The sequence below is a fragment of the Eleutherodactylus coqui genome, chromosome 3 (assembly GCF_035609145.1).
Source record: "Eleutherodactylus coqui strain aEleCoq1 chromosome 3, aEleCoq1.hap1, whole genome shotgun sequence".
NCBI classification, from domain to species: domain Eukaryota; kingdom Metazoa; phylum Chordata; class Amphibia; order Anura; family Eleutherodactylidae; genus Eleutherodactylus; species Eleutherodactylus coqui.
Genome location: NC_089839.1, coordinates 60737152 through 60758869, shown reverse-complemented (window position 1 = coordinate 60758869; position 21718 = coordinate 60737152). Strand labels below are relative to the sequence as shown.

General features: G+C 42.9%; 1 protein-coding gene across 1 annotated transcript in view; it reads right to left on the bottom strand.

Annotated features, from left to right (window-relative positions):
• The window catches only part of JAG1 (jagged canonical Notch ligand 1), a 46356-nt gene extending 25430 nt beyond the window's left edge, over positions 1-20926 (bottom strand). The window contains exons 1-4 of the mRNA XM_066595643.1: positions 20566-20926; positions 19860-20165; positions 3176-3227; positions 62-316 (exon numbers count right to left, since the gene is read on the bottom strand). Coding sequence (XP_066451740.1) covers positions 62-316; positions 3176-3227; positions 19860-20165; positions 20566-20643 — 691 coding nt within the window. The 5' untranslated portion in view covers positions 20644-20926. The remainder of the gene's footprint in view (positions 1-61; positions 317-3175; positions 3228-19859; positions 20166-20565) is intronic.
• Between the last annotated feature and the right edge of the window lie 792 nt (positions 20927-21718).

Here is a 21718-nt window from a genome sequence, read left to right as displayed (position 1 = left end):
CTATCTGGCACTTGGGATTTGAACAGGCCTTTATAAAAGCAAACACACTAAAACTAGGTACCTTTGCTGCATTCGGGTCCAGTCCAGCCTTCCAAGCAGGTTTTGTTACCGTTCTGATCACAGGTGTAATGTCCAAAGAAATCATCTCTGGGCCGACAAAGTTTATTGCAGCCAAAGCCGTAATAATGTTCACCACACGTTACTCGGATCTGGTACTCGAAATGGGCCATTCCAGCGTTCTGTTTGAGGGTTTGCCATTGGCGGCTAGGGTTGATCATACCGGAGTAAGTAGCCTTGTCTATCATGTCATCACGTTCTTTAAAAATAAAAAAAATATTTAAAAAGTTAACAAATCCAAGACAACCAACACGTCCTTTCAAAACATGCATATGCCAAACCTTATAGCCTGAAATAAATTTCACAGGAGTCTTGGCTATAAGCATTTTGCCCCATACCTTAGGCCTTATGACTTAAAAACGATCTGACATGGTCTTATATCCTTAAAAACATTTCAAACTAAATAAAGCGGAAAGAGAAGCACAAGGGCAGACTATAGACATTTTAGAAGGTAGGTAAAGTCCCCTGGTGCAAGCACAGAGTCATGACTGACTCCTAGGGCTACGTCACATTGTGACATTTTCTTGGCAGACCGTTTTTGTGAGGTGGTTTGCCACTGCCTTCCCCAGCCAACTTTACCTCCCAAAGCAAGCTGGGTACTCATTTTACCGACCTCGGAAGGATGGAAGGCTGAGTCAACCCTGAGACGGCTGCCTGAACCAGGCGGAGATTGAACCTGCAACCTTCAGGTTGTGAGCGAGAGCTTAGGACTGCATTTCTGCTGCCTTAGCCCTCTGCATACAAAGAGTTCTTAGGCATTTTAAAGGAACTTGTATAAGACAAAAAGGGGGAAAAACATTCATGGAGGAAATTTAAGAACCTACTAAAATAACGTGTAGTTCATCCAAAAGGTTTCTTCTACAATGTTCTGGGCACAAGTAAACATTTTTAGGGACATTATTTTTTACAATTCAGCAGTGGAATATCATACCACTTATAAGACTATAAGCTTTCATCCAACATTTTAAGAGGGTGTGTGTGTGTGTGGGGGGGGGGGGGGGAAGACACAAACACTCTATGCAGTCATAAAATGCTGCTCAAACACAATAATCAATCTTTCATTTTCAGGTTTTATATAATAAAATGTGAACTCTGGCCCCCAAGAAGTTCCTCATAATCCTTGGAGGGGACAGCAATGTCAGATTTGAGCAGCCTTGGCTTGCACCTGCCCTCGTTATCGTATATTTCAAAACATTTTTATAACCAATCATGTACATCTACAGAGGGGGCTGTCATTCTTCAGATCAACCTATCAGCACTTAAGCAACTAGCTATGGGAATACCATTAGCTTGCAGGAAAAGGAGAAATAAAAACAAACTTCTATCACTAAACCTTAGCTGTCTGACTCGAAGGTCAAAAATGAGTCCCACTGTGGTCTCTTGATGGGAATGAACTGTTGCTGTTCCTTTGTTTATTTTTTTGTGCTGTGAAAAATGTGCCAAGGGAAGAAATTGAGCAAAAACTGTGGTTTAACCCATACATACTTCACGAAGGGATGACTTTCAGGCACTGTAGACTTATCCATTTAGTAAAACGTGGCTAAAAGTTTATTTGACCCTCAAAACGGTCATCAGGGATCTTCCCCTTAAGAAAGCTATAGAATCACTTGAAATATTTACTATCTGCTTATTCAGGAATAATAAGTTGGGGCTCATGTACACAAACTTATTATGGTGCTGTACAACAGTCTACTACAGAGGTGAAATATGGCACCTATAGAAGTCTACAAAGACTATACTGCATTCTATATGGAGGCCCACCGCCATAAATGGTCAGATTTTCCATCCAAAGCTTTATTGAGTCAGTGTTCTCTCATTGAAGCATATGGCGGAACAAGGAGTGTCTGCTTGTGTAGCTCTATCTATATGGTGGTCTTATGTAAGGCTAGGACATTTGGCTGAAAAGTAAAAATTTTCATATTTTTTTTCTCCTCTCGATTTTCTATTTTAACCAAGATTTTAATGAAGACGCTAATATACCGAGACACTTTCTATAGAAAGGAACTGCACACGCAGGAATGCCAATATATACCATTATTTAGAATTGAATGGGACAAGTCTGATAAGAAGTATTCAAAGGAATTGCAATTTCTTGTTATGTAAAAGAATGGGTTATAAACATGAAAGATTGCGTTCCACACCCTGCAACCATCACCACCCTCCCCCTCCCCAATCCCATGTACTATGCAAACACCACATTACAGGCTCCATATAGTGTCCTCTCCCCAATCATCACAGACCCATTTCCTGGTATCCTGAACAACCCACTTCCCACCAGCCTTATATAAGCCCCACCCACATGAGGCAGGGCCAATCTCAATTTTACGATTTGGACAAAAGTTACAATCATGCTTCAGCAAAACGACGAGTCATCAAATTAATTTGATTAATTGCCAAGCCCTAGTCAAACATTTTAAGATCAATCCAAGAATTCTTTGTTCGACCATAAGGTGTCAGACCCCACAGGAAAGGACTTATTAAAAGGAGTAAAAACTTCCTCTAGCATCTTGGAATAGTTTTTCAGGAAGTCTCTATTCTAGGTAACAGGTGAGCTTTGCATAACTCTAAGTAGCTAATTAGCTACTAAAGAGTTAAAGCAGGCAGAGCGGGATACCCGCGAGATAGCATATGTAACATATGCTAACAGCTGCATTGTTCTCTGTGCTTTCAGCTGGTGTCCCGCTTAGAACTGCCAGCAGGATAGCAGCTGAGAGAATCTTATCAGCTCTGCTCAGCCTGCGATGCTGATAAGAGTCATCACTTATTTCTAGAAAACTAGAAATGAGTGATGAACGAACAGTGCACGATGGGCAACTGTTTAGATTCAATGGTTATCGCTCAAAAGACGGCTCTTGAGCGAATTTTGAGTGATAATCGTTGTGTCTAAATGGCCCTTTAGTGCTAATATCTCAGATGTATTCCTCTTCTGCACAGAAGGCTAGACTATTCATTGATAGGGAGTCAAATGCAAGATTAAAGCCTACATTTTTTTTCCTGGTGCAAGGCATTTGCTTGCTATACCAGACTGCTAGAAATAATGCAGCTTATCGATACCTACCATTGGTCTCATTATTGTGATCCCACGCTTCAACAACCAGAGTGTATGATCTCTGAAATAGTAAAAAAAAAAAGTTGGTTATATCATATGCAACCAAAAACACATAGATCTAAAATATATATAGACAAACATACACACATTCCCAAAGAAATCAGATCTCTATGTGTTTGTGCCAATTGAAACCTAAATAGGCAACAGATTACATGTAAATCAAACATGATCCTCTTTCACGTTCTAAGCTAAAACTTATCCAGACTGATTCAGCAGAGACCTTTCACCTTAAAATACTCATCATTGTCAACACTAATGAGTTTCATGTATTTGACTGGGACAACCATTTAAATAAATACTCTTTAGGGTGGTCGGTTTCACATGGTTTGTTTTTTAGAGACAGTTTTTTCTCAAGCCAAAAACCAAGACTGGACTCAAAAAAAAAAATTTACATGAAAAGTGCAAAGATGTTTTACAAAAAAAAATTATAATAATGCGTTAAACCATCCTTATATTGATTTCGAATGTAAATGTACGACGACGAAGAAAAGAAAAAGAAGGGACCAGTTAAATCGGATGCCGGGAGATGAGAAATATGTGCATGTTCGTAGTCTTCTGCAAACACTAATTCACTGAGCATCTGAAGCGAAGTCTCCTGGGAGTTTTTGCTTTTCAGCACCTCTTTGAAAGCTTTGTCTGCAATAGACCATCACTGCTCCCACAAGTATCAGGTAACGAGAGAAAGAACTGATGAATTTTAGCGAGGTTGGAGAAAGTAAAGGTTCTTTAATACAAAGCCCAGGACCTAAGCATTCAAAACCTTTAGGGCACAGCTATGTGTCACATTTATAGGCACACTAATCTGACCAGGAGATCTCGTACATTCCTGTAATAATCATAAGAATCTACTGCTTAAACTGACTCCTTAGCTCTGGATGGTTGCCAGCCATTGTATATGGCCACCTTTTATCTCTACTCCCTAGAAGAAAACCGAAGAGGCAGAAGCTCTCGCTCCCTCTCCGCTAGAGCTTTGACGGGGGTAAGCTACAATGGGACCACTTTAAAAACATGTCTTTAAAGGAGACAAGAAGTGGCTAAATCCTCTGCTGTGCTCGCATGCAAGCAAGTTAGAGCTAGTGCCCAGCAAGACAGGAACTAAAACTAAAAAAAAAAAAAAAAAAAAAATTCTTGGCTCGGCCATGGTAGTACCTGTAGATCCCAAACCACTTGGAAACAAATGGAATGTGGTAATTACACAGAAGACAAACCAGAAGCAAGGATAGCATTTATGGAGAACGGTAAACACCTTGAAGGTGTAGGCATTAAGATAACTTCAAAAGTCAGCATAAAGCTACTTCTAATAACTTGACCGAGCATGTCGTCTTTGAAGGAAAGCCCTTCTTTGTGAGGCTCCGCTTGGAATACAGCCTAAATATGTTTTATAGTCAAAGAACAGGATTCCATTTTCTTCGCAGATAACTGTGGGAAAATTCAGAGACAAGTAAGCAAATCTGGACAAGTCTGGACATGTACGTAGCCGTCAATACAAAGGCCACCAGCCAGGGCCATATACCAGGTTATGAAGGTATATATTATTCGACTACAACGCATTATATATACACATTTTTAGGGGCTTTTGAGAAACGGAACCTACAAAGAGTTTACGACAACACTCTACTTGCTGCATTATTACCGCACCTTCATCGTTGAGTAGAAGGCTCATAACCATTATGGGATTGTTACTGTAAAAAACTGAAGTTCATTTACAGTGGGTAATGGGTATTACACGGTAAAGAAAACGTTTTTACATATAACGAACCCTGCCGATATTGAGAAAGGCGCGGGTCTGTGAAGTGTGATGCAGTAGAGATTTTCAAAAACATGAAGAGGTCAAAGTCAAAAAAGTTTACAGCCAACTTTTGTTTCAGATATCGGTTTAACAAAAACGCCATCGTCTTAACCAAACTCTAGGTGTCCCAAAAATGAATCGAATACAAGTAGGGACAAAAACAGTCTACGTCTACCTACATACAATTGCCTAGTTGTAACCGATTTAGCACAGTTTTACTTGACAGCTTTTATAAATGCTTCACATTGTGTCAATGTGTACCCGCTGATAATTACCAACTCTCTTAATATTTCATACAACCCCCTCACTTTGCCCATTTGTCTTTTAACAATGCTTAAAGCAGCAGGCCAATGATTTATATCTGCCAAGACTGGAATGCCAAACTGATGTTAGTGCCAAAATGGATAACTAATTACTAACTGAAGATGCAATCGGGCGCCACATTCACTTCACATCTGCCAGCCTAGTTGCCTGAATCTCTAGGTCAACTTCAGAAGTTTTCGGGGGTGAAAAGCTGAGTACTTGTATGTATGGTCTTTGAGATAGCTCTGATTATTTCATAGGGCAACAAAAGACGAAGCCAACCATCGAGTCACAGGGGAAAAATAATAAACATAGCAAAAACAAAAAACCCAATTACAAGTCTACAGTCACTACTGATTTATATGGTTCATTTTGACTTTCAATAACTTTAGCATTCTTGGCAGATTTTAAGTTGTATGATTTTTGTAAAAGGTGACATTCAAGTTGAGGTTCATCACATGGGCCTTCCAACCCCATTGGTAGTCTTGCAGGTCAGAAAAGGGAAACTTATTTAAAAGCAACCCTATGATCCCAGGACAAAATTTGTCCATTGACGGGAGGGTGGGAGTAAGATTACCTAGACTCATCTATTCTACACTTTACTTGTGTCTGGGGCCAGTCTTCATTCTTTTAAAGATGACCATGGCGTTTCCCAGGGTCCTTTTACACTTGAGTAATTCATCGTTGGAATGCACAAATGAGTAGCTTGCTTTTGGATGACATCGATTTACATGCGCAGATAATAAGGGTGCCTTCACATGGGTGAGAAAATTGTGCGAGTTTTGAGCGTTGAAATGGGCATATTTACATGGGCGACTTTTCTCTTGGAAAAAACAGAGCATGTTCCACTCCCATGCAAGTCTCACATGAGGCTAGAATATGTAGATGTGTGGTCCTCTGCACAGCACACGGACAGTGTCCCATGTGCAATGCGAGTGGCGCCTGAGCATGTCAGGCGTGACTCGTTGTCACCTATGTGAATGCACCCTAATAGTTTACTTTTTTTTTTTCAACATAGCTCATTCAGTCCATCGTTAGCCTGTCGGAGGAGTCTGGGAATGCTCTACGAATGACTGCCTTTTTACACACAACGACTGGCAAAAGGCAAATAATGATTTTTATGTCTGCATAAAATGAACGATGAATAATAAACACATTATTGTTCCTCATTCAATCGTTGAACAATTATTGCTCATTTTCACATGATTTACCAATTACTTTAACCGTTCTGCGTTAAAAGGGCCATTAAAAACGACCTAATGCACACTGGTAGGCTAAAACACTACATGCTGCTTTGATTGGTTAATCACAGGTGCAACACTGGCCAATCAGAAGACAGCATGCAGTGTGTGACTACCACCATGGTCTGAGAGAAGAATGAAGAGGGGTCCCAGGAACAAGCAAAATCGGCAGCTGAGCTGGGAGAAAGGACGGTACCAGGTGATAGAATGCCTCTACCACCCAGTTACTGGAAAACTATTGCGCCTATGATTGAAGGGTTGCTTTAACCAATTTGAAACAAAACAGGCCAAAAAAGTAGCCAATTCAATCTTTGAGTCTCCAAAGTGACCTCGACTGGCCGTAGACTGTGGAAATAAATGTGTGGCCAATGTGCAGAAAACCGTCAGATGTTCGCAGATTATGGTTGTTGGCTACACGGCCAAAACTCCATACAGCTTCCCAAAAATTTCATACAGTGTTAAAAATATTCTGAACATTAGTTTCATACAGAAAACAGTCATTAGAAAACTGATATATTTGAAGTACTCTCATTGTATATATTGCTCCAGTAGAACACAGATCCTGTTTTTTTTTTTTTAGTTTGTACCTGGAGCCCTGTACGCATCACGAGATCGAATACCGAATGAAAGCCAGAGGAAAAAGAAAAGCTCATTCACAATTATAATGGGAACTGTTGGTTTAATAATGGGTGAATGAACACTCACATCCACCCTGCTGCATTCAGGTTTACTGAACATCTCTGGAATGAAGGCAACCAGCAGGATTTAATGTTCCCATGACCATAGATGACCTCTGATAAATATACATCCAACCCAAATAATAAAAGTGCACACAGTCAACATATTCAAATGAGATCCGCACAGTGTCAAAGATCAGCTGTGTACCGATAATGTCACACTTAATTAGCCACTAGAGGTCTGACCCGGAGCCAAAAAAATATGCCCCTCCAGGAATATGTGTGCGTAGAGGCCTTACAAGCAGTCAACGAAGAAAACATTTCGTGTCGGAGAGGATTAATAAGGATCTTATAACTAAACATAAAATATCTAACAATGCATGTAACCTTTTTATTTCAGTTTCTCTCCTCCAAAAACAGAGCAGAGAGACAGAAACCCTGGACGGAGCCCTGAGATAGGTGTGAAAGCAACCCAACCCTCTGTCCCAGATCGGGAGAGGGGATAGATTAACTGCAGATCTTCTCCGTTGGCCCTCTGATCTGCGGATCCCGGGTTCTGTTTTCACCCATCCATGGGAGATGGCCGCCACAGTTTTCTAATTAGCTGATAAACACTGTGCGCTGCTGTGATTGGCCAGAGCTGATCATGTGAGCTCAGACCAATCAGAGAGCAGGTATTATGCATTGGTAGTCTAAGACTAACAACGTGTTGTGGGGGTTAGTTTGAAGATTGCGTCGGGCCTCTTGAATGGCCAAAACAGGAACTGCCGGATCAGAGGGATGGCAAAAAAGAATAAGTGCAGGAAATATACCCTGGTCCCAGATTGGTAGTAGGTCCAAAAACCGGTGGGTCACTTAACAGTGGGTGCCCAGAATTTAAAAAAAAAACATGGCTGCTTTCTTCCAAAAACCGCACCACACTTTTCCATGGGTTGTATCTGGTATGGCAGCTCAACTCCATTGAAGTGAAGGAGGATGAACCGCAATACCACGTGCAACCAGTGAACAGATATGACAATGTTTTTGGAAGTAGCCATGTTTTTTTATCATTTCCTTGCAACGGCTTTGGGTAAACTACAGGTAATCCCTGCCAACAACCAGGCGTACTACAACTGTCCTCTACAACAGCATGGTAAAAGCAACCATTGCGGTTCTCGTAAGGATCGGCACCCAGCTTTACCAGACTCCTGAATAGCAATTCCAGGTCTGCATCGAATTGCTTTTCAGGAGTCTGGGTGGCAACCCTTTTGCAATGCTGCCATATTGTTTGTCAAGGTGCAAGTTCCTGGGCCGCTATGCAAAATCTCAAGCTATACTATGTGCCATTGAGAATACTGGTGCCTTATGTTGCAAAAAGGCCCTTGGGTCCCCTAAACAAGAGGATCCAGATGTGACTGCTACCTATATCCCCTATAGCTACGCCCTTGTTGGGTTATTATAGAGCTTTCCTAGACACAAGACTTCTAAACTAGGTGTCGGAAGAGAACAACTCAATGACTTCATGGAAGTGCACATTAAGAAGCCAGATTGCCACAAATTGAACATATGACTTTGGGGGGTGCGCACATTTTCCCCGTCCCCATATTCCCTGCACATGTATAATAACGACAGGGGTGCACTTTCAGGCGCTGGCTGCTGCCTTGCCTACAAACAGACACTAAACACTACGTCGTCTGTATATGCATCATGTAGTTGCAATTTCCACATACGTTGCCAAGAACAGAGCTTTCACCAGATATGAGAAAGCACCTAATCATGTCACTGCAACGGAGACGGGCTTGTAAGCCTTGCGAAAAAAAAGAAAAGTGTAACAAAGCTTGAGTCGGGCCTTGTTAGTAAATTGCTGAGTGGACGGAAAAGCCAGCTTTCACATAATTCCTAGAGAACCGGAAAAAAAAACAAAAAGTGATGAGCAATACCATATTTACTGATGGGGCAGCAAAATAAAGCTGCTTACTCATCGCGCAACACATGAGCATCCACCGTCAGACCGCACATCAAACACATGGCTTCTCTAACGAGGACCATATGTGATAGCAGCCATCGGAGTGGCACCGTGAGAAGTCCAACGCCATCACTAATAATAGCAGTACGACCACATCAAGCAACAACTGCAAATAAATAAATTCATCAAAAACAAGTCTTGTGTGTGCGGAGGAGTAGCCAAAGCCACAAACCAGTAACCGAATTCATGAACTTGTGCGATACAACTGCAAACGTCTTGCCAAGTGATGGAGGGCAGACAAATGCCACTATCCAAACTATGCATGTGTTTTATCCAGCAACACTGAGGCTGATCTCTGATCTGGCAAGCCTACTGGAATAATGAGTATCCTGTGAATACATAATGTGCTAAAGTTGCCATTGTGTGAACTAAGTCCACGGTTTGTCTGGGAGCCGAGCTCTGCTGAGTCTACTGCTGCTTCCTGTTGCTTGTCCTGTATTTGCATTATTTTTTGATGGGCCCCCATTATGTTCTGTAATCCTCGGTGCAGTCAGAATGGCCACACTATTGTTCTTGGTTAATATTAGCAGTCATTGCCTGTCTGGGTGGCCAGACTACAATGTATCCCAATCACAAAAACTAGCATGTATAAAAAAGGGGGAAAAAAAGTTAAAGATTGCTAATAATAATCCGGTTAACGTTTACCAATTACCCGTCATCTGTATGGCAGTGAACGTCGGGTTACTGAAAATAAATAGTGGATGGCTTTCCGCCATCACTTTTTGTTATGGGTTGTGTACATGCTTCTGCTTCTTTTATTCTGTCCTCTCTTGCACTTTGTGCAGGGCATATTAGATTTTACACACACACAAACAAGTAGTCAAAAAGTTCCTGGAAAGTTTGCAAAAAAAGTCTAACGAAAAAAAAAAAAGAATAAACCACACAACACACTGGGGTCCTAAGGCCTCATGCACATGAATGTAGTTTTCACATGGAAGTACACAGTAACGTACTTGCGGCATTCGCTCAATTCACGTAGTCTATCTTTGCGTGTCAAGATAGGCCATGCAGCGCTTTTCTTTGCGCGTGTATTTTGGGAGCATCGTGTGAGCAGCGCAATGACACAGTCTATGGGATATTAGTACTGCGCGCGTGCGGGGGGGGGGGGGGGATAAATAAGTTACTTGAAAGCGCTACGTAATAGGTTTTATTTATTTTTTTATTTAAATGAACTTGCCTTGTGGGCAAAAAGAGTGCAGCAAGATACACTCATATGTGCGCAAATATGCAGCGCAGAGGCGTGCGCAATTGCACTTGCGCTCCTGTGAAGCCATCCCAACACCGCAAATTTGGCAATGTGCCCTATGTGGATCCGACCAAAGTGGCCATCAAAATGTAAGAAAATAAAAAAAAAAAATAAAATCTCCCACAATGATACATGGGCAGAATAAACTAAAATTGATATCAAAGTAGGCTTATTATGGACAGAAATTCCTTAGCCACCATTTGACATTAACCCACCATCTTAAAAAGAATCCCACCGGTAATTAAATGCACTAGTTACAAAAGGGTGGCAAGGTTAATAGATAGAATACCAGCTGGCCAGCCAAGCACAACAGTCAGGTTCACACACAGCAGGCAGGAACAAGAGCCCTTTCTACTCATTTACCTGAAGTGCACAAACTGGGTTGAGCTGGTAGAAGGACTTTAAACGCAGAGAGTCTCCATTTTTTTATCATTTCCCACACCGTGGATGCAAAGTGTGCAGACTGTACAAGTGTCAGTTCTGGGGACTACCGACCTTTACCCATCATTTACCTCCAATTAGATTTCATGCATTTGTTCCCAATTGACTCCATCTGGCAGACAACTATGTAGTCATGAGATTTGGAATATTCTAAGGGATTCTGCTAAAACCACAACCCCTCCTAGGCCTATACATGTCTGAGTGGGGTTTCCTGATCAGAACCCCCTCTATGATCCAGAAAGACAAGCCACTCAGAAAGAACAATTGCTGTCCTGGTGGACCTTCTACCATCCTGATATTATGGGGACAGCCATTTAGGTGAATGGGCACCTACCGAAAAGCTCCATTTCCCCTACAGTGAAACACGTAGTGGTCTCCGGAAAAAAATTAGCTGGTTGACAAGGGAAGCCAAGAGCAATAAAATGTTCACCCAAGGCCCTACATTCCGGGAGGGTTGTGCATCCTAGTACAACCCATTTAACCATTTGCTGAAGGTAGGGTTGCCACCCTACCGGTAAACCACTAGCCCAGCTGACAATTAAAGGGGTTGTACCAGAATTGAGGATTGAGGATATTTTGCTGATCAGTTGGGGAGGATCTCATTGCTAAGACTTCCACGGATTTTGAAGACACGCCACCAGTGTCCTGCTCCCCTGTCACTGCGGAGGTCGCTTCTCCCCCTGCAGCGACACTGCTCCAAATGGCCGCACGGGCCCGACCGGTGCTCCAGCACTCCATTTACCTCAATGGGGCCCAATGTAAATACCAAAGCGGGTGCCACTCTGGTATCTTGCCAGTCTTAACTAAAGTAAATTTGAGAACTGGTTTGCTTGCACAACCAAAGAGATTGCTCCTTGTGAAAATGGCCAGGAAATAACCGGACCCACTTCAGTGAGTAAACTACTTGCTGCCATGGTAGTTGCTCAAGTGTGAGGAAAGAACACCAACACCATTGGTGGGCACTATTACTATTGGAACCGCTAACGGGTTGCACTATTACTACTGGGTCCACGAAGAGGGGGCACCATTAATAAAGGAGGCAAAATACTTTGTGATAAGCAATGCCCTGACCACACACCCTTTTTACATTGACTGGGATTTTGTTTATTTTTGTGTTTTGATTTTTTTTAACACTAAAATGGTGGCAACTAGAGATGAGTGAGTGTACTCGGTAAGGACAGATACTCGAGCGAGTATCGTCCTTACTGAGTACCTACTTGCTCGCCCCCAAAGATTCGGGTGCCGGCGGGGGTGAGCGCTGTGTTGCGGGAGTGAGAAGAGTGTAAGAAGGAGTGTGAGAAGGAGTGTGAGAAGGAGTGTGTGAGAGTCAGAGTGTGAGAGAGAGAGAGATCCCCCTCCCCTTTCCCCCACCGCCCCCCGAATCTTTGCAGGCGAGCAGGCAGGCACTTGAAAGGAGGATACTCACTCGAGTATCTGTCCTTACCGAGTACGCTCGCTCATCTCTAGTGGCATCCCTAGTTGGAAGCTGGGTGCATGCACTACTAATGGACGAATGGTCACCCTGGCTGGTGACGACTATAATGGCTACGTACGGCAACATTTTTTGAAAAATTATTAGTGGCTCCCCCTTCCTTTTTAAGAGAAGAGTGACATTGGTCCTTGGGCATAGTATTGCACCTCAATCCGATCTTTTTGGCCACTAAACAATGAGGATTGTAATCCAGGAACTCAAAACTGAGGCTAGAACGTCATCTGTACATAAGTCAGGCCATGTCCACATCACGTTTCACCTTCTGTCTATCAGAGGTTCCGTTCCCACCCAGTTTTTTGTCTTTACAAGTTCCTTTAAAATGTCTAAGAGCTCTGCATGTGCAGACTGCTAAAGCAGCACCTAAGCTCTCGCTCATGACCTGAAGGTTGCGGGTTCAATCCCCACTTGGGACAGGTAGCTGGCTCAAGGTTGAATCAGCCTTCCAGCCTTCCGAGTTCAGTAAAATAAGTACCCAGCTTGGTGGGGGTAAAGATGACTGGGGCAGGCAATGGTAAACCCCCCCACAAAAAAAATAAATAAATAAATAAATTTTAAATTGCTAAGAAAACGATGTCACCCTAGGAGTCAGTCATGACTTGGTGCTTGCACCAGAGGACTTTACCTTATTACATGCAACGTAAAAGACTAAACTACTGAAACGCACAGATATAAAAACACGTCATAAATCATCTATTTGTCCATATTCTGCAGTTTTGCTGGGAAATCCAGCCGCCAGCATCCTGCAGATTTGGAGTTATAGTTTATATGTATCTAGATTAACAAAGACAACAAGGGACCGAGAATCCGATGATTCAGCCATTAAGCAGCGACTATCTCATGAAAGCAAATGCTCCTTCTGATAAGATTGCAGGAAAACATTAAAAGAAGCTGCTTCCTTGTTAGATAAAGGGCTGGTGTAAAATGATAAAGTAGCTTCTAAAGGGGGAGGGAAGGAAAGGCCGACTTTATCATCCCCCATAGAGCAATTCAAACACATAACCAAGGTGAGGTTTTATGGTAAATTCTGGAGGAAAACACCTTATTTCCCCTTAATGAGACAAAAAAAAAAAAAAAAATCAGTGAAGTCATTAATTACCCCCAGCAACCCATTACAGAACAGAGCAGGTAGTGGACTGAGTGATCTGACTGGTTGCTACGGGCAACAGGGCCAGCATTGGTTCTCACGCACAAGGCCTACTACTTGTTTTCAGGCCTGTCCCGTAGTAACACGAGAACCCCAGGAAGGACAGACTTGGTACAAAGAAAGAGTGCAGCAGTTCCCCATAGTAACAAGCTCATCTTGTTGACAAACCCGCTTCCTTCAGTTTCTGTATCAATAGCCACCATGAGTACCTCACAAATCTCTACAAGCGCATGGAGACCAGCAAGTACGACCCACAAAAATGGCTATTGTTGCCACGCAATAGCCCAAAACACAGAGCTTCTTCTTACAAAGCTTAGGCCGCTCTCACACATGCGCTTTTTACCGCAGCGTTTTGAACGCCGTGGTAATTGTGGTATAACGCTCCCAGGGTCCATTTATACCAAACCGTTATCGTTTGAGCGATGTCAGAGGTCGCTCATTCGGCCAGTTTATACGGGCAGATATATCATTGGTGCGTCAAAATGAGAAATCGTTCATTCACTGTATAAGTGAACGAGAACAGCTTAACGATCACCATTTAAACTAGACGAGCAAACAATGATTTTTACGCCTGCATAAAACGAACGACAAATGAAAAGTGGACAATTGTATTGTTAGTCACTGGCTGCATTTAGACAGAGTTTGTCGGCCACTTTCACGCTTGTTTGAACAATAATCGTTCCGTGTAAGAGGGCCTTAAGGTCTCATGTCCACGGGTGGATTGTATTCCGCATACGGGAGCCCGCAGCAGAATCCGACCCTGCCCGCAGCCGAGGACACTGCGGGTCTGTCCGGGTCTTTTATTTTCTTCACTGCAGATGTGTGCAGAAGCGCCGCCGCACATGCATACTGCAGTTTTGTGTTTTAAACTCCTGCTTTCCCGCGGAATTCGCAGTCCGTCCGCAGTTCAATTGCAGAAAACCGCGGATCTGACGGCTTGCATTGACTTCAATGGAAGTCATTCGTGTGAAAACAGCACTGAAATAGAGCGCACTGCAATTTCTTTTCTGGACCAAAACATTCGCAAAACAAATCCGCATGCTTTAATTTAGCTGCGGACGCCCATGTTTCTCTACGGGAGGCTTGAACTGCGGATCGTCCACGCAGGTGCCCCGCAAAGATTTTGCAATTTAAGTCCGCCGGTGGACATTGGGCCTTAGAGCCAAATAGTTACTTATTACAGTATCCACGGATGAAGTCAGAGTTTCCCCTCTAAAGAAGCTTCCTGGAGATTCATAGATGGATGACCTATTCTAAGAATAAGAATCCACAGCTAGGGACCCCAAATCGATTAGCCGTTTGAAGTGGGAGCAGCTCTAAGATGAACGCCACAGTTGCCTCGGTGCATAAAAAGTACATTACATATGGGCTGTGCTTGAATAGCAACGATTTGCTCTCAGGCCATATGACCGATGAAGGTGACATCACATGCCTGGGAAGAGACCGTGGCGCTCATGTGAGTGCCGCGTCCCCTTCAACAGGTGATCGGTAGAGGTCTGGAGTGGTGGACCCTCACCAATCTGATAATGGTTACCTATCCTGAGAATAGACCACTGATGTCTTAGGCCTGGAAAACCCCTTTAGTACAAAATATTTCAGCCTTCTTTACAGCAGCCTGAGAGATCACCATGAAAAGGATTTGTACCAGACTATGTGCGGCACACATATGTGGTGAAAAGATCGAGCACCCCCCATCTCCACTATGATTTTTATTGGAGACCCCCCCAAGACCGGCTTCACACTGACGTATTTGCACATGCAATACGCAGTGAATAGGACCCATTGATTTTAACGGGTTCGTTCACATGCACAAATTTTGCATGTGCATTACGGCTGCGCAAAAGACAAATAAATAAATAAATAAAACACAAGTTCAATTTATCTTCATACCAAAAGGTCCCCATAGAACTCCATGGTGGGTGCGCAGATGCAAGTGTAATATGCAAAGAGAAACACTGCGCGATTCCACTGGAAAACCATATCTGGCCGATTAGCCATTTCAATGTGGTGCGTTTGTTCGCTGCACGCGAATGAACGTGCCCTGCAGGCCAAAAATTACAGCAAGATGTACCGATACGTGCGCAAAAATCCTGGTTAATAAATACAAAGACACTGCACAAAGATGCGCGCAATTGCGCTTACATCCGTGTAAAGCCGGCCTAAGGTGGCTTTTTAAACGGAACAGTTTTTTGTTGAATCGCGCAAATATGAACGATAATCGTTCATGAATAAACACTACCTTAACAACATATGTCTCACAGGCATAAAGAAAACTAACGACAATTTGCTCAGGAATCAGTTCATCTATGTAGGTCTGCCCGTTTATGGCGAATGAAGACGGGCGTCCAGAAGCGATCTCCAGCCTCTTTAGCCTCCATTGAGTGAGCGATGATCACTTGGATGATAATTGTCCCATGCAAGGAGGCCTAAAATGGCAAGGCTATGTTCACACATTACACAAATGCAGTTTTTTTCGGAAAAAATAAAAATAAAAAAATGGCGAAACCGAAATATAACCACAACGGTGGTCAGAAAGAATGACCGTGACTGAAATTCCAGTTACATTCTTTTTCTAGCCCCTAATAAATATCTGTCTAGATCTACTGTTTTCTTGTCAAAGCCATCTGATAAACTACCCCCTACAGTCTGCAGGCCTGACACATCATTAGATTATAGGAGGCCGCCATTAATTACAGGCCTAAATAAATTCAATTATGCACAAAAGCAATACAAACATACCACAACCCCCAAAAGTGACATAATGTGATTAGGATGGATGGCAAAAGGCAACGTAGGGACAGCCTGAATACACTGGTTACTCTGTGCACTGGTAGGCCATTCCCGTTCACAGGTGCAGGAAAGTTTAGTGAACTTGTTTTGTCCCAAGTTAGTCTGTAGCCTAGCAACTTTGTCAAACCAATGACTTTACATTTAATTTACAGCCCCCTATTCTCCAGGCCCATTACTCAAGCCTACACAATCCATGAATTAAGAGATCTAAGATACAAAGAAAGCACAATGGAAAAAGTCCAGTCTAACCGACATCAATTCCCGACAGCGTTCCATGTAAAGCAGCAGCGGTGCGCAAAATGTATCATGCACAGCGCGATGTGATCCACGTAAAGTAGCAAGAGAAGTGCAATTTATACTTTTCTGGAAGGAGACCCAAGAAAAATATATAAGAAAGAAAGATATTCAGTATTACCAAATCAGCAGCAATAGAAGCTGCCATAAAAAGTGTCCTGGCATCCAGGAATATGAAACAGCCATACGCTGCAATGAAACAGTGCCTCCTGGTGGCCAACATGCAAAACAAAAACATTGCACATTAATGCAAAAACATCTGTCGGACAGCATACTTGTTCTCAGTACAAAAAGTTGGCCGAAAACGGGAAAAAAAAAACACGACATCAATTCCATAGTTTATGGTTCACGTAGCTTTTTTTTTGGAGGGGGGGCATTTCATGTCCCTCCCCCCCCGACAGATAAGAGACAACAGTAGCTCTTCATGACTCCATAGCACTGAACACAGTAAGTCATTCAGGATCAAACACCTGAAATTTATTTCCTCTGGTTAGTAGGCAAACATCCGAATGAGCCCGTCCTTCAAAGTAAGAATGGGAAAGAAAGTCAAATGCCACAACAATGGAGGCACTGCATACGTTGGCAGTACTTCAAATACCACAGATTTTTATAAAACCTTTTATCCCTTTGATGGTAGGTTCTGATAACAGTTTTATCTCACTGCTAGCAAAACCTGGCTCTTTTTCTCCACCAACAGAGGCTACTTGTGTGAACCAGGGTATTGTGCCAGTATCTGCCCAAAAACTTTCCTTCCAGATCTGCTCGGGAAGCCTAGCGCAGAGGACCAGGAGGCTGAGAACTCTATACGAGGGCGAAATAAGGAAAGAAACATTCTTGCTGCATTCTTTATGGATGTTATACGATATACTTGTAAATCAGATTGCTGAATGCAAACATCCAGGGAGACTTGACATTGTAGCAAGCACAGAGCATGTGATTGGTTCCAACCATTGCATACTAGTCTTACTACAGGGGTGGCCTCATTACAAAAAAAAATATCTGTGGTCCCATTGGGCAACAACAAGGTTGAAAGCCGGAGAGTGAAAACCACCAGTAGACAAAAGAGAACTGGCCTTTGAGCCAATTAAACCCCCTCAAGGTTAAGCTGTGGATGCCCACACACCAGGAAGAGCGATATCCAGCTAATTTAGCCAACCAAGGCTTGGCATTAGAAAAACAATATCATTAGAGTGGTACTAATGTAGTAAAGTTTAACTTGACTGTGGTAAGTTTTCACAACAAGTCATCATCTTTAGCATTGAATGGCTATTGTTATTTTAACAAAAAAAAGAAATAGGCACGGAACATTTTCTTAATGTACTAAGTGCCAAAGTAAATTTGCTATATATTCCATGTACCTTATTAGTACCGTCACACACAAAAAAAATTGAAATAGTGGCATTTATGATCAAGAATCAACCCCCCCCCCCTCCCCCCGACTTCCTGGAAAGCATTTAATAATACTTCCTCTTTAATAAAAATATATAAATACTAAAAGGATAAATAAAATAGGCATAGTAAAAGGTACTTTGAGTGGTAAAGGAAAATATTCAGTTTCGAGTGTGGTTTGCAAATTCTATGTAAACACACATGATGCTCAGCAACTCTTCACCTGATCATGTCCTGTATAATGTGGCCTGAGCCAGAACCTTGGATAGGAAATGGATAGCTCAGACAGGATTGAGAGAAAGCTGAAAGTTGGCCTATCGATTTGTCTGAAAAGTTAAAGAATCTTGCTGAGAAAGTGAATTGTTAAAAAACTAAATAAAAAGTTATTTTGGAAACTTTGCTGTTAAGAAAAAAAAAAAAAAAAAAGGCTCCGTAGAACGAGAACAGTGATTAATACGAATGGCACTCCTTGATTTAGTGGAACTCGCACACCCACCCTGCAAACACCTGGCTGGGATCGAAGGACACAGCTGGAGGGGAAGGGTAGGGCAACCATTGGAACAGGCAGGGCGTTTGGAGATACCGTAGGTACGACAATACAGTATATTGCCCTGTGCAACTTCTTTGCTCGCTTTTAGAAATGGATCGCTTATACTAGCAAGAAGCCTTTTCCCCCCCAGGGTAGCAAAAAGGGCAATTACCACCCTGTCTAGCTAAAATGTACTGAAGCGAGCACATGCAAGCCCATGTGTCATTCACAACATGAAGTAGTGCCAATGAATCAGCACTGGCTGTAAGCGATAGGTGTATCTACAGTTCCTGTAGTCCATATACAATGTTCTAGGTGCTACATCACCTGGTGGCCCTTCCAACTCTCAGAACCCTACACTACACTTGGCAATAGAGTTTCTCTACAGCTGTAGATGCACAAACATATTAAACCACAAGAAGGGAGGGGTGAATTGGAAAACTCAGCCCAGCCGGACACTGCTAGAAAGGTTTAGAGGAGATTAGTCCACTTCTAGCTCGTCAATGCTACTTGAACACCAGACCGAACTCCTGACCTCCTAATACAGTCAGGACAATAAGATGCCCATAGTAGGGATAGTTCTGGACATCAGAAGACTTAAGAAAAGCCAAAAGTCTCACAGACAATGTGTCAAAACAAACATATGTGGAAATCTGCATGTTCTAGGTGCCTGAAAAGGTATCTATGGTTCTTGACATGCCATACATATCACAGTCACTACTGCGAGACCGTAACTGAGGCTAATGGGACAAGATCTGTCTTAGAGGTATCAGATGTAATGAGGGCCCCTAAAATGGGTCATATTGTAGGCAAATCGTTAGGTCTATGAGCAACTTTACACAGCATTCCAATACAGCAGCGATATACGGTACTAGAGGATACACATGTTTCTAGGAGCAGCTCATGCTATTCCCAGGCACTCCTCCCTCTCTCCTGGGTCACATACTGCAGATCACAGTCCACTTCTCTACTCATGAGCCTCCCTCCTCTTCCAATTGTATCCGTTTTCTGGATCTCTCAGGCTGTAGTAGTTCAATTAACCAATTGCACACTGACAGCTGATGTCTTGATCCTTTATTACCTACTTTAAAAAAAAAGCATCTACCAGAAAGGATCTGCAATGCATTTAATCTTGTGAAACCACAGCATCTTGCTGAAGTCCTGATGTACAGTGCTGTGGACACTGTTGGCACGCACTGCCTTGCAGGACCATTAGGGCAGCAATTGCAAAAATAAAAGAACATTGCATGTTGGGGAAACAGAAAAAAAAAGTTCATTTCACAAGTGACTCACCGGCCATGCAAAACTGAAAGGGAGCACAATCCTGTTCCTTTCGGTATTCCTGCTGAATTTAATGTTGAAGGAATTCCCTCCTAAGACAGGGGTAGATCCAGAACCGAAACTGCAAGGGCCCCCATTTGATACCCTGGACTGGTACTCCTTTAGGCAAACTTTAAAATAAGTATCACACTCATCCCTGGTACACTTCCTATCAACGGGGTTCCTGGTGCCATCGCAGCAATTGCCATTCTGCAATTCTCCATTGGGATTTTGCATAGATAAGATTTCCAATTCGAAGTACCCTGATGCTATAGACACCTGTTACAAAAAAAATGAAGAAAAGAAGACACCTATGATGAGTGTTATAGCACACTATACAAAAAAAAAATGCAAAAAAGAAAAAATGCACAATCAATATAGGCAATCAAGGTGCATCTTAAAGGGACAGTACACCTAAAAAAAATAAAATGCAAAAAAAAAAGTCTTATGAGCATGCAATAATTTTCCACGAAGTCCAGAAAACTGTCTCCCCCACATATTTCCACTTCTGATCACATCCAGAAACATATTTTTTTGGGATCAAGCATGGTGCACTGTAGGTGTAGTGTCCCTTTAAGTGCATGCAGAAAAAGTAGTAGAAGTGCAATAAGTGCACTCAGTGGTGCATGCAGAAAAAAGTAGCAATGTTGAGCAGATCCTCCAGCCTGGTGGTCCATACCTTCAATGGGAAGCATAGTGCAGCAATGATGAGCCTGAAGGAGGTGTCAGATAAGAGGGGTCTCCTCCGTAAAAGCATTGCCTCTCCTGCAAGTGCTGCCCTGAAGCCACTGATAGCCGGGACCGCTCCACAGCTCTGATATAGGCGGCTGATTTGCTCATGCACGAGTGGAGGACAACACTCTCCTCTATTGTCCTGAATGGCCTCCCTTTATCACTGGATCCTCTATTAGGAATATTATTGATTCTGCTCCTTTTCTCTTTTTGCAAATCAGCTGCAAGCGTTGGATGAGACAGACAATGAGAGCTGGGAGCAGAGTGCAGGCTGAGAGAGAGACTGCTCATCTATGCAGAGAGTGCAGGAGGAGCAGGAGGAAGGATCAGCTAAATATTCATGATGCTGGGTGGTCAGAGGCTGCACCCTGCTCCTCCTCCCCTCCACACGGCACCTCCCTCTCCTCCTCCACCACCACAGATAGGAAGGGTCTGTCTTGTAGGTGAGGGAGACAGGTAGGAAGTTGGGATTAGCTGGCAGCAGACAAACCAGGTGCCAGTCACAACAAGGCAGGGAAATAGCACTGAGCTAGTGCAAACTTGTGCCATGACTTCTGGGAGAGGGAGAAGCAGGAGGGGTGAGGGCTGGGAACAAGTCACTGATTTCAGACTAATTGCACCAGTGTTCACTATAGTCACACTCTTCCCCAGGGCAGTTATTTCACATCTCCGTATGTGTCAGGGGTGCAGGTCATGTGCAAATGCTAATACGACAGCCCTTTGTCACATGCCATGGCAGAGGCGCACCGTGCAGGATTAGTTCAGTTAACAAGGTCTGTGGGGTTTCTTAAATATCACTGTGCTGCTCTAGGTCCACAAGGGGTGGATTTGCCACGAATTTCCGAAGCAAAGTGGATGAAATGTTAAAAATCTCACACGCTGCAAAAAAAATCTGCAACAGAAATGGACATGTGACGCAGAATTTACAAGCGCAGCATGTCCGTTTTAGCACTTGCAAAGGAGGGGGTGAATTTTGCGCTAAATTGTGTGTCAAACAGCAGCTTGAAACTTGCATGAAATAGTGCATTTTTTATGTGGACATTCCGCAGCAAATCCATTCTGTATGGACGTACCCTTAAGCCTCATGTCCACGAGACACG